The sequence below is a fragment of the Mytilus californianus genome, unplaced genomic scaffold (genome assembly GCF_021869535.1).
Source record: "Mytilus californianus isolate M0D057914Y unplaced genomic scaffold, xbMytCali1.0.p SCAF_2, whole genome shotgun sequence".
Classification (NCBI taxonomy): domain Eukaryota; kingdom Metazoa; phylum Mollusca; class Bivalvia; order Mytilida; family Mytilidae; genus Mytilus; species Mytilus californianus.
In genome coordinates, this window is record NW_026262668.1 from 122,879,463 (window position 1) to 122,904,063 (window position 24,601).

The following is a 24,601-nucleotide window of genomic DNA, read 5'->3' on the forward strand; positions in this document are numbered from 1 at the left end:
TCGTTCAAAGTAACGTTTATTAAAAAACATTTAAATTTTTTAAATCCAAATGTTATCCAACAGCAATATCTAGCTTTGATAAGCATTTTATGAAAATATGAAACATTGTTTTTAAAAGGATTGAAATTGTTTTAGATAACGACCCTGTGAGTTAAACACATACAGGACTAACTGGTCCTACCTCTTTCTTAAACTGATAAGTCTAGTAAATTAAATGATAAATATAATTCATGATGTTTTTTTGCCATGTTCCTAAATTTCAATAGTCGTCCTATTAAATATTGGGGATGGGGCTGGTATCACATTGCCTTGGTGTATGAAGTTTTAATGGGTAGTGATATGCACACAAGACAATTATAAAATGCTTCGCTGACCGCAGACTGATACGACCGCAGAGGTCGAACCCTGAACAGTTGGGGCAAGTTTGGACACAATATTCAAGCTTGATACTGTCTGAATTTGGATTGTGATCAAATTTTTGACATAATATAGGTTTCTGACACAATATAAATGTGGTCAAAGATCTTAAAATTTTGAAATGGAACATTTAATTTACCTAGAATGGTCTGATATCCAAAATCTAACAACATGGTTAGATTCAACATATAAAAAAATCACCAACAATTTTAATTTTAGTTGAAATCAAACAAAGTTTAATTTTGGACCCTTCAAACCTTAATATGGACTGATTTGAAAACAGGGCCCAAAATAAAAAATCTAAATGCTTAATAAGATTCAGCATATCATACAGCCGCAATAATTCAGTTTTTGATGAAATTAAACAAACTTTAATTTTGGACCCTTTGGACCCTTTGGACCCTTTGGACCTCAATGTAGACCAATTTAAAAATGGGGCCCAATATCCAAAATAGTAATACAAGGTTAGAACCCCCAAAAATTAAAGACTTTAAATTAATCCCATTGAAATTGGTTAAAAGATTTTTATTTATTTTCAATTGAAGATTTCTTGCGCAATACTGTGATATTGTGCAATACTGTGCTATTGCGCAATACTGTGCAATTGAAGATTTCTTGCTATTGTGCAATATTGTGCTATTGTGCAATACTGTGCTATTGCGCAATACTGTGCACTTGAAGATTTTTTGCTATTGCCCAATACTGTGCTATTGCGCAATATTGTGCTACTGCGCAATAATGTGCTGTTGCGCAACACTGTGCTATTGCACAATATTGTGCAATTGAAGATTTCTTACTATTGCGCAATACTGTGCAATAGAAGATTTCTTGCTATTGCGCAATACTGTGTTATTGTGCAATACTGTGCAATTAAAGACTTCTTGCTATTGCGCAATACTGTGCAATTGAAGATTTCTTCATCAAAATTTTCAAAAAATTTGAAATTTCAAACATTTTGAAGAAATAATATGAACCCCTCAGAAAAATCCCCCCAAACTTTTTAAACATCCCCCCTCCCCCCTGGAAGTAATTACCCCCCAAACGCAATCCCAGCTTTCCCTTTGTGGAGAGAGATCCATTCACTTAAACACAAGTTATTGTGATATGCTACCTTGTGGTACAATGCCAGAGAGATCCATACACTTTCACACAAGTTATTGTCTGGAAACTACAAAAATGCTTGTTTTTTGGTCCTTTTTTGGTCCCTAATTTCTTAACTGTTGGTACCATAACCCCCCTTCCTTTTGTGGTATTGAACCTTCTCGTAAAATTTCATAGACATCCATACACTTAAACTAAAGTTATTGTCCGGAAACCAAATGTGTCTTCGTACGACGACGCTGATGACGCCGCCGACGACGAAGACGAAATGATAACATTATACTAACGCAAATAATGTTTTGCGGTCGTGTAAAAAATAGATGTCCAGATCAGTCAACTATAGGTTTTGGTTTTCACCTTACACTATCTAAAAACTCAAATTCCCGATTATATAATCTGCTTTCAATTTTTTTACATTAGTGTCATGATGATTTTTAAAAAGATACACCATCAAAAGAACCCCTGTCGATGTTGCGCTTGGCTTCGCTAATTTAACCCGGTTATAAAAAAAATGTGTTATTTCAGAGAGAGAGAAAATATTCTTCCGACTATAATGACTACACTTAGATGCTATTGTTCTTATAACCATTTCGCGATGAATTCGAATTTTGCATTAAAATCAGAAAAGCCTCTTATTACACAGAAGAATTAATCTGATAGGCCTTAACTATAATGTTAGTATAATTATATTTCAACTTAAACCTCTGTGGTAGTTATTCCAATAAACAGATCCTTACAACAACGGAGTAAGTGTATGTTTATATTTTTGCAAGAGAATAATTTGAAAAATATACAAAATTAATGACGTGTAAACATATAATATTGTTGATGTATTTCTATTGGGATTAATCATCACTGCGAGAGGGAAAATCGATGCACGTGTACTTAAATAGATTGAAAACAATAAAGAAGACACTCAAACTATCTATAAAGTGGTAATTTATCATATTGCAGTGTAAGCTGTTGTAATATTTGGTGACAAACGGATATGCTGATTTGAAATGTAAGATCGTGCTGACGTGTAATGCTGATATTGAAAACATGTGTCAAACATAAACTTATTTATATATATATATATATATATATATATAGCATTCATATGTTCGTCATATTGTGAAAATGATATTTATAGTAAACGTTACACTCTCACAGTTGACACCGCTGAAAAACAACAGATATTACCGTAGGCATTTCCTGTTCTAATGTAGATGAATATTTTCTCCGTATTTAATGGAAATATTGTATTTTGTCAGGGACCCATTAAAAAATGTGTGGGGAAAGAATTGATTTATAAATCAAATAGACGACTTGCTGTGTCCGTGCAATCATTATAAGATTCAGATCATGATCTATGTATTATGATGGTGCTGGGATAATTGTTTCACTGTGAATCTACGATCTAGGGATAATATTTAATTCCAAATTAATTCTGGATGTTGAAATAATCGCCGTAAGTACAATTAAAAATACATTTGCTTTCTTCCAACATAACAACATATATCAAGAAATTGCATAGCACTTTGTTTCCGTGAAACTCATACGAGTATCTTTCGGTTATCAGCAACATTTCAGATAGGAATAATAAACTGCAGATTGCTTATACTGAATACTATTGGAATGGAATAATTCACTTTTTATTCGAGTTACAATCAACAACCATTAGATTATAATATTGTTGTGAAATGATACTTGAAATATTGGAAACAATGGCTTCAACCGAAAAATTACCAATTTACATAGATGCAGTGAAAGTTTCGTCAACAAGTACTTCGTCTGTTGAAATACTGTGGAGAGCAAATCCAGATACTGTGTCAAATGTGCTAGGCTATCGTGTTCATTACCAGAAGATTTCAAGTTCCTACATTCAGTATGGACCCCACCTGTCACCAACTAGCCATTCTTATACTGTTCATAACTTAGTAGCTGACACTTATTATAGACTATGTTTAATGATGTTAAGAAACGATACAGCAACGTTACAAAAATGTGTTGACGCTTCAACGAGAAGTTGGCATATCCCCGTTTCTATTGGAAGTAGTATCGGTGCAGTGCTGGCTCTTTCTATGATCGTGTTTGTTATTTTGTTATTAAGATGGCCATCATCGATACACTGGAGAGGGAAACAAAAGACCCGAAAATATGACAGCATGTCATCTCACTTTAATGATGAACTGTATGATTTCAGTGAGAGCGTAACAATGACTGCTGGTCATGACGACATGTTCTCAGACCAAAGCGAAGGTTATGTATTTGAACTTCCAGTTCATAATAATGGGCATTGTAATGGGAACGCAAATTATGTAATTGCTGGCGTTCACCGAAAAGGTTCATCTTCATCTTCTCACAAACATTCCGGTCACCATCACTACGGTCACGTACACTGTACTCAATCAGGACATTCCCATAGTGGAATTCGTCATCATAGTCATCAGGAGTCTAGCATTATGCAGGACCTCAATCATAATCACCATCATCATCGTCATGAGCAAGGTGATGCGATAATTTCACATGCTAACGATGATCAAGAACAAGAACTTGATTGTAATCAAATTAACGGTATGCCCCATGCTCATACAGAGCCAATTCTACTGTCATCGGAATTTTATGAATTTGAAATGCAAGATATGAAAGAAGTCAGTAGTATGCCGGAGCCAGACGTCAGGCCATATTTAGAAACATCGATAGACGATGATATTGTGTGATTTTTTTATTTGCTCAAACTTAGAAAATGCTCATGAAGTATCCAAATTTATTCCACGGAACAGTGTTTTTTCCTATGGTTTGTATTTTATGTGTTTAATATAGGAAATGCTCCTATATGTACAGGTCTTATTTGTAATAACGTTGTTAACCTTTGTCATTATTAAATCCTTCAATTGACTTTTGTTTTTAAATGTTTAGGAATGCTTCGGATTGCTATGGAATATTTAGCATTCTTATAAAAGTGTATATGCAAAGTTCTCTACCAGTCTAATAAAAAACATGAGGAACTGTTGAAGCCGAATTAAAATTATAACAGTTTTGTAATCTATCTTTGAACAATAAAAAATGGTGTGTTTTCATACAAGAATAACGTATTATCTGTTAGAATTCTGCATTTTCAAAACCCTTAAATATATTTGAATACAACTCTTCCCTCTCCAAATTTTTGTCCACTGTTTATGAAAAAAATAGGAAAGCGTTACACATATTTTATTTGAGACGGGAACAATGCAAGAAATTTTAATAAATACATTATTCAATCCATCATAGTATCCATTAACTTTGATTGGCGTATGTTTTGATTGAACTATCATGAATTCTGGATAGGATGCACCATAAATATCTCGACCACATACTAAGTAAACTGCTTGACTAAACCCAAACCCAAAAATTAACATAAAAAAACGGTACAACAATTCGCTATTCGCTATATTCATCTGAAGAAGAGTCACGCATAACAATGGCATACATACGACGTATTGTGAAACTATAACTGAAAGCAATGTTATTGAGAAAAAAAAAGGACATGCAATATAACACATCCTTTGAAGGTCTGCTGAAGCTTGGTTGGTGTCTGTCTTTCTACATAAGAAAATGTCTGTACCAAGTAAGAAATATGACAGTTGTTATCCATTCGTTTGATTTGTTTGAGCTTTTGATTTTGCCATTTGATTAGGGACTTTCCTTTTTGAATTTTCCTCGGAGTTCAGTATTTTTTTTATCTTACTTTTTAGTTAAATAAAGTTCGAGATAAGAAGTTCAATTGCATATATATATATAGAATAACAAGTACCCTAATTGGCAGTGAATGGAAATTATATAAATAAAAAATATTTATAATAAACAAGCATTCTGAGAGTATTGCATGGCAATACATAGTCCCCTACCGGTTAAAAATTCGTTTTACTGGAACTAAATGCTAACTTGATCTATAACAAATATAACAAATATTAAGTCAATATCTTCAAGCATGACGAAAAAAGTGTGGAAAACTGATTATTTTAGTGAATTTTCTAAGTCCAAGGACAATAACTCTGCACACAATCATCAGACCGGAACAAAATTCGAACTTGATACCAATTATCAAATCAATGTCTTCAAGCATGACGAAAAAAAGTGAGGAAAACTGATTATTTGAGGTTTTTCATTGAGTAGAATTTCTGTTATCTATGTTCTCGGCTTTTATAGATGTAGTTGTTTTCTGTGTTCAAATTGGCAAATGATGAAAAGCTGTTTATGACCTATCGCCTTTGTCATTGTTTTTCCGCAGTACCACATAATTGGCGTACCTTGTTTCATGCACTAGTCAAGGAACCTGTGATACAGTGTAGTCCTAGGGCTGTGATCGTATCTTCTCCATCCATCGACAATTCTATAAAGTTTGAATGTTGCCTGGACTGTGATACACGCGTAGATCACTATGGCTAAGCAAATACACTGGTAAGCCGTTATCTGATGTAGGAGGTAGACAGAATAGTGTTGTGAAAAATACTGCAGAATACATATTCCATAAGCGGACATCGAATTAACAACAGTATTGTAGGTAGCTATGCTGTAGTGGTTGCCTGTATTGTATGTCAGTTTCTAAATAGATCTGTTGCCAGAAAAACGTTGTATTTTGGTAGAGATCTATGGTCAGCAGATATATATGATCCTAAGATGTATAATGTTAATGTCCACGTTATGTATATTACTATTATACAGATACTAGTATAAAGGCATGGCTGTTCTTTTCCTGTGTGTGAGCATTTTACGTAATAAACTTGTTTGGTCAAATGTCTTAAACACTACATGTCCATTTTTCTTAATATGCCGATGATTGATGAATTTCATTTTCTATGAACAGTCTTTCCAGTCGTAGGGTTTACCTGATATTTATATATAATTACACACTTTATACAGTGTTCTATATACCAAATCCAAAGTTTATTTTTTCTTTACCTGAAAGGTACTAGGATATATTTCCTTAACCGTGAAGAGACATGTATTTTAGGAGCTTAACGGGATCCTATATTTTTGTGACTGAAAAATATTGTCAAAAAATCTACTTTCAGAACTCTGTATTTGAGGAAATTTTACTATTGTTCCCTATGGGGCATAAATACTTTTACAGTCTTTCCTAAAATACCCAATGCATTTATTACTAGATATCTCATAGAAACAAAATACTTAACAAGACATGTATACCATTGGCAACACTCTACAATAAGATAGGTACATATCATTTGAAAATAATAACAATAATGCTGATAAAGTTAAGAAACGACTTCGGAATTCCATAGGTGGAGAGATGGGTGGATGCTTAGATTCGTATGGCAGTTTTTGCATAATAAAATAAAGAGATATGGTATGATTGGCAATGAGGCACCTATCCAACTAAGTCCAAACGAAGTGATTTTAAGCAACTCAAGGTCACAGTATGGCCTTCAATGAATATCCAAGACGATATAATTTTATTTGGATATGGATATAACTGTGAAGTACTCAAACGATACTGGAGAAGGCTCACATGGTAACAGTCCACCTTTCGCAGTCACATGTGTTTGACTTGGTTTGATCCTTCCGGGGATCAATAATACGACCTTCCGGAGTACATGTATCACACAAAATGCTTAACTTAATTTGTTAGAATTTATGGGAAACTTCTTTATGTCAAAAATTTGTAGCGTCCCTTTGGTATCTTTAACTTTTGTGGAAATATATATTCCTCACTAGATATATAACTGCCAAGTTAAGATTATCTTAATTAATAACCATCTATTATGCAATATTTACAGTAAATATTTATTATTCACTTCCTGTTAGTATTCTGTTTTCCTATAATGAATTAAGACATTTATAACGCTATAATGATGGATATATTTCTCGAGATATATTTCTTCAAACTTATCATGCCATAACATGAACTGTTATCGTTGTTTAAATGATGCACTTGTTTAGTTGAACATATTTTATTTGATAAAAGACAACAAAAAGGACAAGACACCAGCACGTTTAAGTTTTAAATATTACAATTACACTATATGTATGGTTATGCTGGAAAAAATTACTATAACAAAAATACCTAACTCCAAGGTAAATTCAAAAAGGGGAAGTCCATACAAACTGACAAATCAAACGTTATCAACCAACGGAACGAGCGAAAATTAACTGTCATATTCCTGACTCGGTACATGCATTTCCGAAGTAAATGGTGAATTAAACCTGATTCCATAGCTAGCTTCATCTCCCACTGGTATGACAATTGTTTATAGTTACGTTATATTGACAAAATTGGGTGAGCAACCAAGACAGACATAATAGGTTAATGTGACAATAATTGGGATCCAGCAGCCAAAACTGTGTGAACATGGTGAACATGCATCACAGACATACAATAAAACTGACTAAAAAATTCAAATAAACCTACAAATAAATCTAACAAAGACGCCAACAAAAATTGTTCTAGTTGTAATAATACATACATTTCATGAGAGAAACAGAGAGAGAGAGGGGGTGAGGGAAAGTGTGTACGAGGTATTGTAAATCATTTATATGATTGCAAACTTAAGTAACAGTTACACAGTTACAAGATTTGATATTATAATCAATTATTACCTATGGAATAAGTTTAATCTACGGTCAGACATTTTGATTTCATTTCAATCGGAAAAGTCTTTTAACTTCTATAACAATATCAGATCGGGTTTAATGTTCTCAAAGTATTCTATCTACGGTTAATTATTTCCTTCCATACAATGTCCCTAATATTAATTGACTAGTACATCACTGTAACAATAACGATTTTAAGATTGATTTAATATCAGAAGAGACAAACAAGACAAGACATATTTTCTTAATGAATAAGTATAAATTGAGCACATTTTAATGATGTTATAAATGTACTGCCTGCAAACACTGTAATTAGAGATTTATGTAAAACCAATCTTTGTCTCCGTTATAATATCACAAATGAACTTTTAGAAGCAGTATCATTCAAATTACAACTCAGTAATTCCAACAAAACATTCTCTCAAGATATAATGTATATTTTTAAGAACGACTTATCTGGGTTTTTTCCCAGAGGGACATTAACCACAGTGACCAAGCAGTTTTTTTGCATAGTTTGAGCTAGGAGACAAACGTTCTAGCAAAATTAAGAAAAGGATACAGATTATAAATCTATAAACGAAATTATAGCCTGGTTAACATCAACTGAGAGAGGTGAACGTATGATAGACCTCCGCTTTCTGTAGGCAGAGAAATACGCAACGCAATATTTTCAACTTAATCTTGCCTTTAAATTTCATGTAAGCATCTCCCATTTTAAGTTTGCACTTCCATAGACAATTGGGATAGATATCTATCAGAATAACGCAAGGTGAAATTGGTTAATGAAAGACTATATAAAAACTAATTATGCAATTGAACAGAGAATGTTCTTCAACATCATGAATGATTTCATCAATTTGCTTTGTTAAAGCAACAGATGTCTTTTATCTGAAAGTCACATTTGCTTGCCGTTCATTCTATACCAGAAATAATTTATAAACGCAGATAGTCTAGAAACAAAGTTGAGCTCAATCCCTTCGGACACTATTGATTGGAGTTTACGTCTCAATTTACACTTTACGACCGTGCATGTTTTAACTGTCCCCTTTGTATCTCCCGCTCCTTCTTCACACTTCACGGAATTCATTTACATGGGTGTGCTCCTTACACAAACAATACACTAACAGCGAAGAGGAATGATTGATACGATATTCCAGGGCTTGTATTTCCTATCACGATTTCCTTGATAGAGGGTTACTGCTCACATGGAAGCTACTAAACCAAAAGTTCCAAGTGGCCAGTGAAGTTGAAATCATCCCTTCGAAAATTTTACAGACGCCATCACGAGTTGGTTGACCATTATGGAATATCTGTTTCACAGGTGACGACGGATATGTTCCAATTGTCGTAACTACAATCCCGCCCCCTTTGCCCGAATGTGACCTTCCGAATTAGACTTATCACCGGGTTTGTAGTTACATGAGCAACACGAAGTGTGCCACATGTGGAGCAAGATCTTCTTACCCTCAGTGTTTAGTGGAGTTCGTGTTCCTCAGTCTTTAGTTTTCTATGTTGTGTCTTGTGTACTGTTGTTTGTCTGTTGGTGTTTTATTTTTTTTAGCCATGGCGTTGTCAGTCTATTTTCGACTTATGAGTTTGAATGTCCCTTTGGTATCTTTCGCCACTTTTTTTAAATAGACACTAAATAACTTTTACACTCACAATCACGAAATGATTGACAAATAAAATGTGTCCGTGTTTCAAGTCACAAGCATCATGTTTGAGCGGTCTGAAGAACTTTAGATACCAGAAATGTCGTCTGATCTGTACAATTACCGATTATATCCTATTCCCAATTGTGATAGTTTTATTGAGTATGGATTCACGATGCATGTAGCAGGAGACGCTTAGTCTTGCTCCTTTTGATGTTCATGCGATACCCTAATTTGTTTTAAAACCTTGATGTATCATCTTAATGGATTTATTTGATTCGAACTTCAGTAAACTACTGTTGCCTCGAATGTATTTCATATATGACTGCAATTATCTTGACCCAACTTGGTGAACTTTTGCCTTTATCTCAGATGTCTATACGAGGATCATTTATACCAGGATTCAGCTCAATGCAAACATTTCTCCGAACATTATTAGGGACCCATTAGTATTTCCTTGTATGGATCAATGATGAACTCATGTGTTTGATATATCTGATAACAGAACGTGTATAACCATGATAACCTACATCTTACTTATTTTGTAAACAAGTTTGGAATGTAATTTCTTTCGAGTTAAATTAATTAGAGGGTAATCTTTAACTAACTACTACTTTTCAAGCAATAAACAAAATTATATCAAAGCATCAATTAAACCAAGCTGTTTGTAGAATAGATTTTTTGTGCGCTATTTCGTGTTAATATATAATACAGTTGAAGTTAAAGCTTTCCAGGAGGTCTCATTATTTGAAAATACCAAGGATTGACAAAACGTATGTACAGGAATAACTTCCATACGATGAAAAATCATATATTGTTATGGAAATGTCTGTACCAAGTCAGGAATATGATAGTTGTTATCCATTCGTTTGATGTGTTTGAGCTTTTGATTTTGCCATTTGATTAGGGACTTTCCTTTTTGAATTTTCCTCGGAGTTCAGTATTTTTGTTATTTTACTTTTTACACATTATATGTTAGTACTATAAATGCAAAGTATGCCTAATAGACACAATTGTTGTCAACGAACAGGAATCCCCGATATTCGCTTAAAAAGTTTGTGGTTATCAGAAAGTGATGGAAGGACAACCGATGTCTGCATAAATAATCTATAATTTCTTGAAGAGGTAAATATTTTCACCTACGAGATTTACCAAAATAAGTGCCCTATTCACTTTCGAAAACAATACGCCAAGAAAGAACAGTTTGATTACTAAAATTCTCTCTTTACGGAGGTGAGGATGATTAATAAAGTTCAATACAACCTTACATGTATGTGTCTGATATAGAAAACATGTTCACCTTTTAAAAAACAAAAAGTTGTCTGCTAGTACAATTACATGTTTGCTTGTTCTGTATCCAGCAATACATTGATAGGTAAATATATTGAGTACACGCCACAGACATACTGGGCACCAAAAGATTCTTTCATAATATTTAATAACAAAATAGTTCGCACATTAAGAAAACAGATTCTTCCCAAACACCATATATAGCAAAACATAAATGATTAAAGCATATAAGATCCTATTTAATATTATCAGAAAACTATAAATTTGAGCAACTTTTTGGGATATAACTCTTATTATGTCAATAAAAATTCGAACTTGAACTGTATTGAATATAGTGAATAATAGTATTACAAGAATATTAGATCCTGGATACAATTGGGAAATCTTTTTTACTATTTTTTCTACAAAACCAGAGGCAAAACTTTGTAACTATAATTACTTTTAAAAAAGCTTGATTGATTCGTAGTGGCAAAACTTCGAACTGGTAATTAAGACAACGGTTAAACCCAGCATGACTTATACACAGTGAAATTTCACTCACATGAATTTCACGTGCATTTAAATTCATGTGAATTTCACCTTAAACGAACCTATACTTTAAACTCACGTGAAATCAGTTCATGTCAGTTTCACATGCGATTCACATGAAACTGACATGAATTTTTTTCACGTGAAATTCATGTGAATGTTGATAATAAAATTATCAAAATAACATTTAAATTTTCAAATTTAATTGAAATCATAAAAAATACCAAATTTTTTTTTAAAGTTCATGCAAGATTCATGTGAATCTCAATTCATGTGAAATTCACATGAATATTTTCATGTTTCATGTATAAGCTCGTTTGAGGTTAATTTCACGTGAATTTCACTTGAGATTCAAGTTCACATGATATTTATGTGAAACTCACGTGAGCAAAATTTGCCTGTGTATAATCCACAGCACTAATTTAAAAGTAAAAAGTGCAACCTCTGAGCCAACTTAATTCATCATTTGGAATTTTTTTCACAGACAAAAAAAAAGATTCAGAGAACAAAAATGTGTAATATTTGGTGGATATTTCTGCTTCAAAAATCTTGATTCAACAAATATACAAAATGAAGTAAATATATATATATTCGTATTAATGATCGTTGATTATTTAAAAAGTTTGAACTCAATTTTTCAAATAATAAATAGGAAAAACTGTAAAATTATCAAATGAAAAATATTGATTTGCACAGCATGTGATTCAGAAAATGTAACCATATCTAAAATTGAGAAAATACCATATTATTGATCAAAGAGTCAAAATTGATTTTACCTGTAATGATGACAAATTTTGGCACCCGATTAGAAAAAGAGAATTTAGTATTCAAATATTTGCGAAGGAGTTCAAAATCAGACCATGTTTATGATTTAAGTTTTGAAGTCATATTACACGTCAAATTCCACCAAAAAAAAGTGAAATACATTTTACATACTTCAATGGCTAAGTTTGATTTTTAAACGTGTGTACCTATATTTTCTTTTAAAGAAAATCCTCTATTTTATCCTAATCTTAAGAAATGTACTACTATGGAACTATTGTCTTCCCATACTCTAATTTGCAGACAGCTTTACTGTATGCAGTGACCTTACCATGACATCTCTCTAGAATTTTGGTAACTACACAGTGCAAATGCGAAAAAAAAAAAATGTAATGGAAGATAAGAACGGATTTTCTGCAGAACATTTGTTTAACGTTATTTTTCTGAATAAAGTAATTGTATAATATTTGAATTATGATGTGTTTTTACAGGCTTTTGGTTATGATCTACATGTAATCATTGAGACTTTCTAAATTGTCTAAACGATATGATTCTGTTTACTTTCATTTTGGAACAAATAAAAGCAACAGATGCAGCAGGTATAATGGCCGTTTTACTTGTTACAATTTTGCATTTAAGGCAAACTTGTCAGTATACATGGGAACTAAAGAACCAACGGACATTCGGGATTTCAACCATGGAGCTGTTACATCTTCCGGATCAGCTTTATTGCTTACTGGCCTTCCCACCATATGAATACGAATTGTACAAACATTGAATTGATTTAAGCATACTCCGCGATTGTTTCGAAACTAAAATCACATGCAAAACATGAAAATGGTTTAACAAGTGGAGTCATTGTTTAAATTTTCCTGAACTTAAGAAGTATTTTGTAATTCATTTATTTGTATTTACACCAGTGCATTATGTATATTCACGTGTCAACGTTCAAAACATTTAAAATGAGCCTGTGTGACATTGGATCGGACACAACTGTTTATACAATAAATTTCTTTTTATTCTGTAGTGTATTATCAACATATATGTATCAATATGTATTTAAGTATACTCCGCTATTGTTTAGAAACTTACATTACATGCAAAACATGAAAATGGTTTAACAAGTTTCTTGCGTCGTTTCAATAAAGATAGTTTATTCAATGGCAATAGGTCCTATGACGGATCAGTTGACAAATTCCATTCTTAGACTTATTGGTAGATCTTACTATGGGGAACATTTTTGCTGTTTATAACATATCTCAATTTTTATAATAGTTTTCAAGATAACAACCAAAACCTGAGAAATTTCATAAAAAATATTATTTCAGGGGCAATAACTCCAATAATTGGGTTGTCCGATTCGTCTGAAAATTTCATCACTTATAGATCTTGAACAGTTGATAATTTTTAACCATGTCAGTTTTGCTCTAACTACTTCAGTTTTTGGACATAAGCTAAAAACTGCATTTTATTCCTATGTTCTACTTTAGCCATGTCGGCCACATTTGTTAACTGACCAGAATAATAAAAAACTCACAAACTGTATACTATATATCATAAGGATCATTCACCCCTAGTTAGGTTGTAATTAGTTCAGTAGTTTCAGAGGATAAGATCTTTAAATAAAATGCTCCGCAGGGCGCAGCTTGATACGACCGCAGAGGTCGAACCCTGAACAGTTGGGGCAAGTATGGACACAACATTCAAGCTTGATACAGCTCTGAATTTGGATTGTGATTAAATATTTGACACAGCATAGGTTTCTGACACAGAATGAATGTGGTCTAAGAACTTAAAAATTTTAAATTGGACATTCACCTATTATGGTCCAATATCCAAAATCTAAATACATGGTTAGATTCAGCATATCAAAGAACCCCAAGAATTCAATTTTTGATGAAATAAAACAAACTTTAATTTTGGACCCTTTTGATCTCAATGTGGACAAAGTTGATAACGGGGCCCAAAAATCAAAAATCTAAATACATGGTTAGATTCAGCATATCAAAGAACCCCATATATTCAATTTTTGTTGAAATCAAACAAAGTTTAATTTTGGACCCCGATTTGGACCAACTTGCAAACTGGGCCCATAATCAAAAATCTAAATACAAGTTTAGATTCAGCATATCAAAGAACCCTAAAAATTCAATTTTTGTTAAAATCAAACTAAGTTTAATTTTGGACCCTTTGGACCTTTATGTAGACCAATTTGAAAACGGAACCAAAAATTAAGAATCTAAATACACGGTTAGATTCGGCATATCAAAGAACCCCAATAATTCAATTTTTGATGAAATCAAACAAAGTTAAATTTTGGACCCTTTGGACCTCAATGTGGACCAAATTAAAAACGGGGCCTTAAATCCAAAAACTTAATACACGGTTAGATTCAGCATATTAAAGAACCCCAAGAATTCAAGAATAAAACCCCATTGAAATTGATCAAGAAATAAGCAATTTATATGAAGTATCTTCTTTTGCACAATACTGTGCAATTGAATATTTCTTGCTATTGCGCAATACTGTACAATTGACAATTTCTTGCTATTGCGCAAAATTGTGCTATTGGATATTTCTTGCTATTGCGCAATACTGTGCAATTGAAGATTTCTTGCTATTGCGCAATACTGTGCAATTGAAGATTTCTTGCTATTGTGCAATACTGTGCAATTGAAAATTTCTTGCTATTGCACAATACTTATTATATAATAATTTACACATCCTGTTTGGTGTGTATCTCCTACCATATCATTATTATTTGCTTTTAAATATAAATCAGAAATAACCAACTTAAAATGAAAAATTCTAAAAGAAAAAAAAAAGGAAAAGAAAAAAAAAGAAAAAAAAAGAAAAAAAAAAAATCCCCCCCCCCCAAATTTTTTGAACCCCCTTATGATTCATCACCCCCAAACTCAATCCCAGCCTTCCCTTTGTGGTATGGTACCTTGCAGTACAATTTCAGAGAGATCCATACACTTGAACACAAGTTATTGTCTGGAAACTAGAAAAATGCTTATTTTTGGCCCCTTTTTGGCCCCCAATCCCTAAACGTTTCGGGCAATTACCCCCAAACTCAATTCCAGCTTTCCCTTTGTGATATGGAACCTTGTAGTACAATTTCAGAAATATCCAAACACTTACACACAAGTTATTGTCATGAAACTAGAAAAATGCTTGTTTTTTGCCCCTTTTTTTGGCCCCTAATTCCTAAAATTTTGAGGCAATTACCCCCAAAATCAATTACAGCCTTCCCTTTGTGATATGGAACCTTATGGTACAATGTCAGAGAGATCCATACACTTACACACAAGTTATTGTCTGGAAGTTACAAAAATGCTTATTTTTGGCCCCTTTTTGGCCCCTAATTCCTTAACTGTTGGTACCATAACCCCCAAAATCAATCCCAACCTTCCTTTTGTGGTATTGAACCTTATGGTAAAATTTCATGGAGATCTATTCACTTAAACTAAAGTTAGAGTGCGAAAACCAATGTGTCTTCGGACGACGCCGGACGACGCCAGACGACGACGACGACGACGCCAACGTCATACCAATATACGACCAAATAATTTTTAATTTTTGCGGTCGTATAAAAAGTTTACGACGACAACGGATGACGACGGACACCAAGTACACAAATTTAAAAAGAATATTAGAAATAAAAGATAAATAGAAATTTCGGATAACAAATACTTTTGAGTATGAACTAGTACTGTTCGTTGTAACATGGTGTCTTATTCTTTTCTAGCTATTTTACATCAGTCTTAAATAAAAGTAACACATAATCATGCATTTAGTTTCATTTGAGACTGTGAGCTGAGTTTTCTAAGAAAAAAAATAGCATTTAATTCGTAGTTGTTTCTTTGTTCCTGAAATTTTGGTACTCTCTACATAAGCCCACTTACGTGTCAATAAATTGTTATAAAATAAAATGTATTTGTTCTCATGCTCTATTAAAACATGAACATAATATGATATAAAAATATAAATCTGTCAGCAGTTTCCTGTGTTTCTTGCAGACACTTAGGGTTAATTTACAGAAAATATCGTGTTAAAATCTAATAAAGCACGCATGTTGTTACACAACTATCTAGCATACAAAGGGTACATAATGCATAAAACATTCAACAGCCATTAACACGCACAGAAATATACTAAATAACATATTTTTCTCTTAAATTTATGGAAATCTGGGACATAAACGATCTGCTATGCATGCATATAGTCAACACAGAACTATACCTTGTCTACTTTACAGCAAAGGAGAAATCAATTTGATGGACAGTTAGCAATGACATCAACTCTAAATTCTTCTACATGAGGACAAGGTTTGATTAACCCTGTTAGACAGATAAGTACCTTACAATGATTTTTTACAACAAATCAAAATGACCCTACACTTAGAATTAAATGGAATCTGTTTTACTAAAAAAATACATTAATGTTAATCAAATAAACCATGAAATGATGTCATACTCAGTTGTACCACCCTGTCAGACGACTTGTGCATCTTACAATCATAGAATTAACACAATAAAACTGACCTATTACTTATAGAACTAATTCAAAACTTATCTGAGAAATTTCGAGTTGACCCTTGAACCTTGGATATGATGCCAAAGACAGACCAATCAAGTTAGACGAACATGCACGCCTAATAATCATTATATATGCATCTTCAACAATGGACCCTCTCCAACATTGTGGACTAGAATAGAACTCATGACAAAAATCTCTTAGTTGTTGATCTTGTATTGCTGATAATTTTTTCTGCTTGCAGTTTCTCTCTATCTTTTGAAGTTTTTGCCCAAAATAATTGCCCAAAATAATTGCCCAAAATATATGAAACAGATGAAAAATCGTCATTCAAGAGTTTACTAACAATTTCGGCAGAATTAGTCTTTTGGAAGATCTTTTCTTGTTGATCATTTTTGCTGTTTAAGTGTTTATCTATCTATTACAGTTTCCGAGACAATAGGCAAAACACTAATAATGGGAAATAAAATGCTCCGCAGGGCGCAGCATGATACGACCACAGAGGTCGAACCCTGAACAGTTGGGGCAAGTATGGACACAACATTCAAGCTTGATACAGCTCTGAATTTGGATTGTGATTAAATATTTGACACAGCATAGGTTTCTGACACAGAATGAATGTGGTCTAAGAACTTAAAAATTTTAAATTGGACATTCAACTATTATGGTCCAATATCCAAAATCTAAATACATGGTTAGATTCAGCATATCAAAGAACCCCAAGAATTCAATTTTTGATGAAATCAAACAAAGTTTAATTTTGGACCCTTTTGACCTCAATGTGGACAAAGTTGATAATGGGGCCCAAAAATCAAAAATCTAAATACATGGTTAGATTCAGCATATCAAAGAACCCCATATATTCAATTTTTGTTGAAATCAAACAAAGTTTAATTTTGGACCCCGATTTGGACCAACTTGAAAACTGGGCCCATAATCAAAAATCTAAATACATGTTTAGATTCAGCATATCAAAGAACCCTAAGAATTCAATTTTTGTTAAAATCAAACTAAGTTTAATTTTGGACCCTTTGGACCTTAATGTAGACCAATTTGAAAACAGAACCAAAAATTAAGAATCTTAATACACGGTTAGATTCGGCATATCAAAGAACCCCAATAATTCAATTTTTGATGAAATCAAACAAAGTTTAATTTTGGACCCTTTGGACCTCAATGTGGACCAATTTAAAAACGGGGCCCAAAATCCAAAAACTTATTACATGGTTAGAATCAGCATATTAAAGAACCCCAAGAATTCAAGAATAAAACCCCATTGAAATTGGTCAAGAAATAATCTATTTATACGAAGTATCTTCTTTTGCACAATACTGTGCAATTGAATATTTCTTGCTATTGCGCAATACTGTACAATTGACAATTTCTTGCTATTGAGCAATATTGTGCTATTGGATATTTCTTGCTATTGCACAATACTGTGCAATTGAAGATTTCTTGCTATTGCGCAATACTGTGCAATTGAAGATTTCTTGCTATTGTGCAATACTGTGCAATTGAAAATTTCTTGCTATTGCACAATACTTATTTTATAATAATTTACACATCCTGTTTGGTGTGTATCTCCTACCATATCATTATTATTTGCTTTTAAATATAAAACAGAAATAACCAACTTAAAATGGAAAATTTTAAAAGAAAAAAAAAATGAAAAAAAGAAAAAAAATGAAGAAAAAAAAATCCCCCCCCCCCCAAATTTTTTGAACCCCCTTATGATTCATCACCCCCAAACTAAATCCCAGCCTTCCCTTTGTGGTATGGTACCTTGCAGTACAATTTCAGAGAGATCCATACACTTGAACACAAGTTATTGTCTGGAAACTAGAAAAATGCTTATTTTTGGCCCTTTTTGGCCCCTTATTCCTAAATGTTTTGTGCAATTACCCCCAAACTCAATTCCAGCTTTCCCTTTGTGATATGGAACCTTGTAGTACAATTTCAGAAAGATCCATACACTTACACACAAGTTATTGTCATGAAACTAGAAAAATGCTTGTTTTTTGCCCCTTTTTTGGCCCCTAATTCCTAATATTTTAAGGCAATTACCCCCAAAATTAATCCCAGCATTCCCTGTGTGATATGGAACCTTGTGGTACAATGTCAGAGAGATCCATACACTAACACACAAGTTATGTCTGGAAGTTACAAAAATGCTTATTTTTGGCCCCTTTTTGGCCCCTAATTCCCTAACTGTTGGTACCATAACCCCCAAAATCAATCCCAACCTTCCTTTTGTGGTATTGAACCTTATGGTAAAATTTCATAGAGATCCATTGACTTAAACTAAAGTTAGAGTGCGAAAACCAATGTGTCTTCGGACGAAGCCGGACGACGCCAGACAACGACGACGCCAACGTCATACCAATATACGACCGCAAAAATTTTTTGCGGTCGTATAAAAACCGTCTTTAAAGAGCAATAATAATTAGGAGTCGACTGGCAATTTTGGCCATGTTGACTAACTTGTAGTTGAGGGGGCATAAAAATGTGTAAAAATCATCATCAAAAGGTAAAATAACAAAAAATAAACAACTCCTAGTGAATTCTAAACAGAAAGTCCTTTATAAAACGGCTCAATCACATCAAACGAATGGAAAACAACTGTCATATTCCTAAATTGGTACAGACATTTCCTAATGTAGAAAATGGTGGATTAAACCTCACAGGTTTTATAGAAACAAATAGCAATAACTCCAATACAAAGTCGTCGAACAATTTCGATCATGTTTGACTTATTTGTAGATCTTGTCTTGCTGATTATTTTTGCTTATTTAATTTCCGATCTATCTATTATTGTTTTAAAGAAATGAGACAAAAATGCCAAAAATGGGTAAAAATCGTCTTTAAAGGTTAAGTACTGATATAGAGTCATCGGAAGATTTCAGCAATCTGAACTTATTTGTAGATCTTGTTACTTTTATCTATGATAGTTTTTCCTTAAATAGGAAATTTTTTTTAAAAAAATGGTATAATTCGTCATTAAAGGGCAAAAACTCCTATAAGAAGTGGTCGGACAGTTTTGATGTAAATGGACAATATGTAGATCTCGTCATCCTGAACATTTCTGCCCCCTTTCAATTTTTCTCTTTTGAATGTGGTTTTCGAGATAAAAGACAAAAATCCACTAGGTTAGATATTTATAGCCATGTCGGTCATGTTAGTTGTCAGGAAGGGTCACCGGACAATTTTTTAAACTAGATACCTGAATGATGATTGTGGCCAAGTTTGGTTTAATTTTGGCCAGTAGTTTCAGAGGAGATTTTTTTTGTAAAAGTTAACTAAGACAAAGGACGACAGATGACAAACGATGGACGCCAAGTGATGAGAAAAGCTGATCTGTTCTTTTGGGCCAGGTGAGATAAAATGAGGTCAAGGTCAGATGAATGATGTCAGAAGGATATTAAAGTAAATCTAGCATTCATTCTATACACCATAATTAGTTGACCTATATGCTTATATTATATTAGAAACTTATCTAATCAAAGTGATAACTTAAAGTCGGTTTGAGTTCTATAAATTCCGATAATATACGTATTATTACGTTTTTTTTTCTTTTGTTTTTTTTTTTTTTTTGTATTTTGCATTTTCAGTTTATCTATGTTGTCTACGAACAATAAATATCAAAATTGTTTCTTAAGTAATCAAAAAGTGTTTTTATTTGGTCTAATACTGAAAACAATATTAACTAGGTAAACAAGCATAATTCGAATATAAAAGGAGATCATCTTGGTCAAGGGACTGCAATTTGGATTGTAATGAATGATATTGTGACATTGAATGGCTGTTGCGGCCATGAACAGTGCAGTGCCTCCATTTGTACAGGTTTGAACATGAAATACACATATTCTATAGAGACCTTTCGTAAAAAAACAAGAAAAAGATGGGACACAAATCTAGCTAACAAATATTTGGACTAAATAATTTGTTTAGATCATTTATAACTCAATTGGATTATATCCTTGATCACATAACCTTGACATATGACAAAGGACTGAAGGGGTGCAGCCAAATAATCTCCTTGGAACTGAGATGAACCAATGCTAAAACACGTGCATACCAAGTATCATTGATCTACCACTAGTGGTTCCCAATAAACTGACCTAATCACAAACTAATACATGTAAACTAGGCAAAAGTTTCAAAGCCAATTAATATACCAAGACTGAGGGGTTGGCCCAAATAATCTCCATGAAAATGAGATGTGCCAATGTTAATACAACTGTATACTAAACATCACTGACAAACCACTAGTGGTTCCCCATAAACTGACCTAATCACAAACTTATACATGACTGAGGGGGTCAAGGCAAGACAAAAACCCCGACCCGACCGAAGAGTATTTTTTGTTAAAAATCAAAAAAATTCTTAAGTTTTTGGATAATTTTTAAATTTATCAACCCTATACATCTTTGGCATTAAATTTTTTGGCTTTGATCGTTCGAAACGAAAGTAAATTAAGAAAAGCGCTCCTTCTGCAACTGATTTATAAAGTGTTATTTTGATTTAAGAAAAGTATGTATAAATCATGTCAGTATCGAAGCACTGACTACTGCGCTGGTGACAAACAATCCACCAGCAGCGGTATCCACCCTGTGAGTATACTATGTAAAACAAATATCTTCTTTTTCATCTATGTTCTGTTATTGTAATTGACGGCCATGTTGGTTGATATATCGTAATAAAGTCTGTTTCAAAATAACAAGACTGTTATAGATTTATATTACATCAATGACAGAACTCAAAAAGCAGAAAAAAAATGCAAGGTCCGTGTCCTTGTTTTTGAGATATAAGCCATCGAAAATTTGGCGGGAAATGATTCTCTCTAAATTTTTCGTAAATTCAACCCTTTCTTTCAAAAACTATGAGAAAAAACCAAGGATTTTTTCCCATAGTTTCAAAAATAGTTTTTTAACTAATATATATAATAAGATTTTGAAAAGAAAAGTAGGGGTTTAAAGGGGCACTAGCTACGAGATATATAAAAAATCTAATATATGATTTTTTTTGTTCAATCATTAATGAAAGTGAAATAGTGAAATAATTATTCGCTTTTAGCCGCCAGTATGGTTCAATTTTGTCAAAATAAGCTAAGAAACATTGATGATGAATTATTCACTTGCAAGTGATTAATTCGACCTCATTGAATCTGTATTCATGTGAACTTCAATTTAACCCCTTAGCTAGAGATGGATAACACGTGAATTGTATGTGTGAAGTTATTTAATGGAAAAGAATGTCAACATTGAAAGTGAAACAAAGGTAAATCATTTGATTGAACGATCCGATCCACAAAAAATCATTCTTATACAAACAAGGAATTATTTGAATCTGGAATAATTTTGAATTCTGGAAAATTGATGAGAAATATATGATGAAAACTAACCCAACTAAATAGGGTTAGCCATGCGTGCATGGCTAAGGTGGGTTAGTTAGTTCATACTGAAATGATAGTGAAAGTAAAATTAACCTTAGCCATGCACGCATGGCTAACCCTATTTAGTTGGGTTAGTTTTCATCATACATTTCTAATCAATTTTCCGAATTATTCCAGATTCAAATAATTCCTTGTTTACAGGCAAAAACGATGATAAACATATATTTTTAATCTATAATATGAAATTAAACAGACCTAGAAAAATCCAATAGCACGAGTTAGCTTAATCTATTTATATCTTTATTTATGTTTACATCACTTGTATGGTCATCCGATGACTTTGGAGGTCAACTCGATAGTTAATTAGATGGCTTCTAGACTAAAATACACACGAAACGAAGCTATGTGTTATCATGCCCATGTCCTGTTAACTGTTTATTTTAGACTTTTAATAGTTTGGATAAATGTTTTACATTGTTATAAATCAAATATGAGAATTTGAGTCAAAATTGGTGAACATGAATTTGACAGCTAAGGCCCCTTTAATAGCGGACAAAAAGATGAGAAGCGAACATCCTTAAGTTAACTTTGCACGAGGGTGTTTGAACTAAAGTTTTTTTTATTAATTTCTAAATTTGTCACGGGATAACTTATGAAAGTATGTTATAAATCTTGTCAGTACCATTAAATCATACCATCGGGCAGTAGAGTCCATCTGCAGCGGTAAAAACCCAAGTATACAATATTTAACAATTTTTGCATTTTGATATTCCATCTTGAGTCATGACAGCCATGTTAGTTTATAGATCGTAATATAATTTACACTTATCGTCTAACCTAAAAGGTATCATTCATGTCAATATTGGTTCAATTTGGTTCAGTTGTTAGAGGTAAAAATCCTTTTTTACTCTATTTTGTCACTGAAGAACTTGACTAGTTATACATATAACCAGGATATACAACGGTGTCCACATGTGCACGGGTGTTACTTCCTTTTTTTAGGTATAGGGGATGTGCCAAAAATATGGGTCATAATTTTGCGAGATTTTATAAAAAAAAAACGTCATACCAATATACGACCACAAAAATTTGTTTGCGGGCGTATAATTACCCTCCTTTTTAATGACATCCTATATTAAAATGCATTTACGTTTGATAACTGTACACTGATTTGGGGTATGATCTACATATATATAAATATGCTGTTGAGCATCTTTCTTTATTAATGGTCAATTGATATTTTATAGTGTGTCTTTCTATGTTGTGATGTTACACTATTGTTTCAGATAAGGGTGAAGGCTTGGTACCATTAAAACGTTTAAACCCGCTGCGATTGTTTGCACCTGTCCTAAGTCAGGAATCTGATATTCAGTAGTTGTCGTTTGTTGATATGGTTCATAAGTGTTTCTCGTTTCTCGTTATTATATAGATTAGACCCTTGGTTTTCCCGTTTGAATGGTTTTACACTATTAATTTTTGGGGCCCTTTATAGCTTGCTGTTCGGTGTGAGCCAAGGCTCCGTGTTGAAGACCTATAATGGTTTACTTTTATAAATTTTGACTTGGATGGAGAGTTGTCTCATTGGCACTCATACCACATCTTCTTATATCTTATATCTAATCATTTATTATATTAAATTAAATCAATTCATTTGAAAGTTCACCATTCAAATAATTTCCCAAATGAACCCTGCATGTATAAAAACTTATGGGTAGCTGTATATTTATGAATTATGAGTGATGATATAGATTTAGTGCTAATATAACCATGGGTTATATTTTAAATATTGTATATAAGTATAGGTCATTCTTTCTTAAATATTTATATAACTATAGGTACTGAATTTCAGTGAATGTTATATCAAAATGGGTACGTTTTTTGAGGCAAAAATGGCACACCCCTACCAAAAAAATTTTGAAGTAACCCCCCCCCCCCCCCCCCCCCCCGTGAAGTTCAGTTATTTGTGTTCCCATGTTTAAACATTTTTGTGATTAGTTGCTTTTCTTTCATGATTGTTTTGGATCAATGTTCTCCTATGTATAATTAACATTCTGATTTCCCTTTCTATGCAGTCAGTCTAGTATTGCAAACTCTACCTTTGCCAAACATGATTTGTATGTTTAACTATTATGTAAATATGAAAATGATTAAATAATAAGCAACTGCAGCTGCAACAACTAAACCCATGCTCAGAACAACATTAGGTACCATACAATTATCTAAACTGTGACTTTTTTGTTTTGTGTATCAACAAAACAAGACAGTTACGTAAATATCATAAACAGTTAAACATCCTCGTCCTACTGAATAATCTGTATATTACAGAAGTTTGCATTTCAAGGTCTCT

The 24,601-nt window shown here is 32.8% G+C and overlaps 1 protein-coding gene and 1 long non-coding RNA gene across 2 annotated transcripts in view; one reads left to right on the forward strand and one right to left on the reverse strand.

The window, feature by feature from the left end:
• Positions 1–24,601, reverse strand: part of LOC127730872 (uncharacterized) — a 95,458-nt gene that overhangs the window by 36,579 nt on the left and 34,278 nt on the right. The gene's annotated exons all lie outside the window — the stretch shown is intronic.
• Positions 1,530–4,398, forward strand: LOC127730868 (uncharacterized). Its single transcript, XM_052239479.1, has one exon. It carries the CDS (start codon positions 3,201–3,203, stop codon positions 4,218–4,220), a length of 1,020 nt encoding a protein of 339 aa, XP_052095439.1. The 5' UTR covers positions 1,530–3,200; the 3' UTR covers positions 4,221–4,398.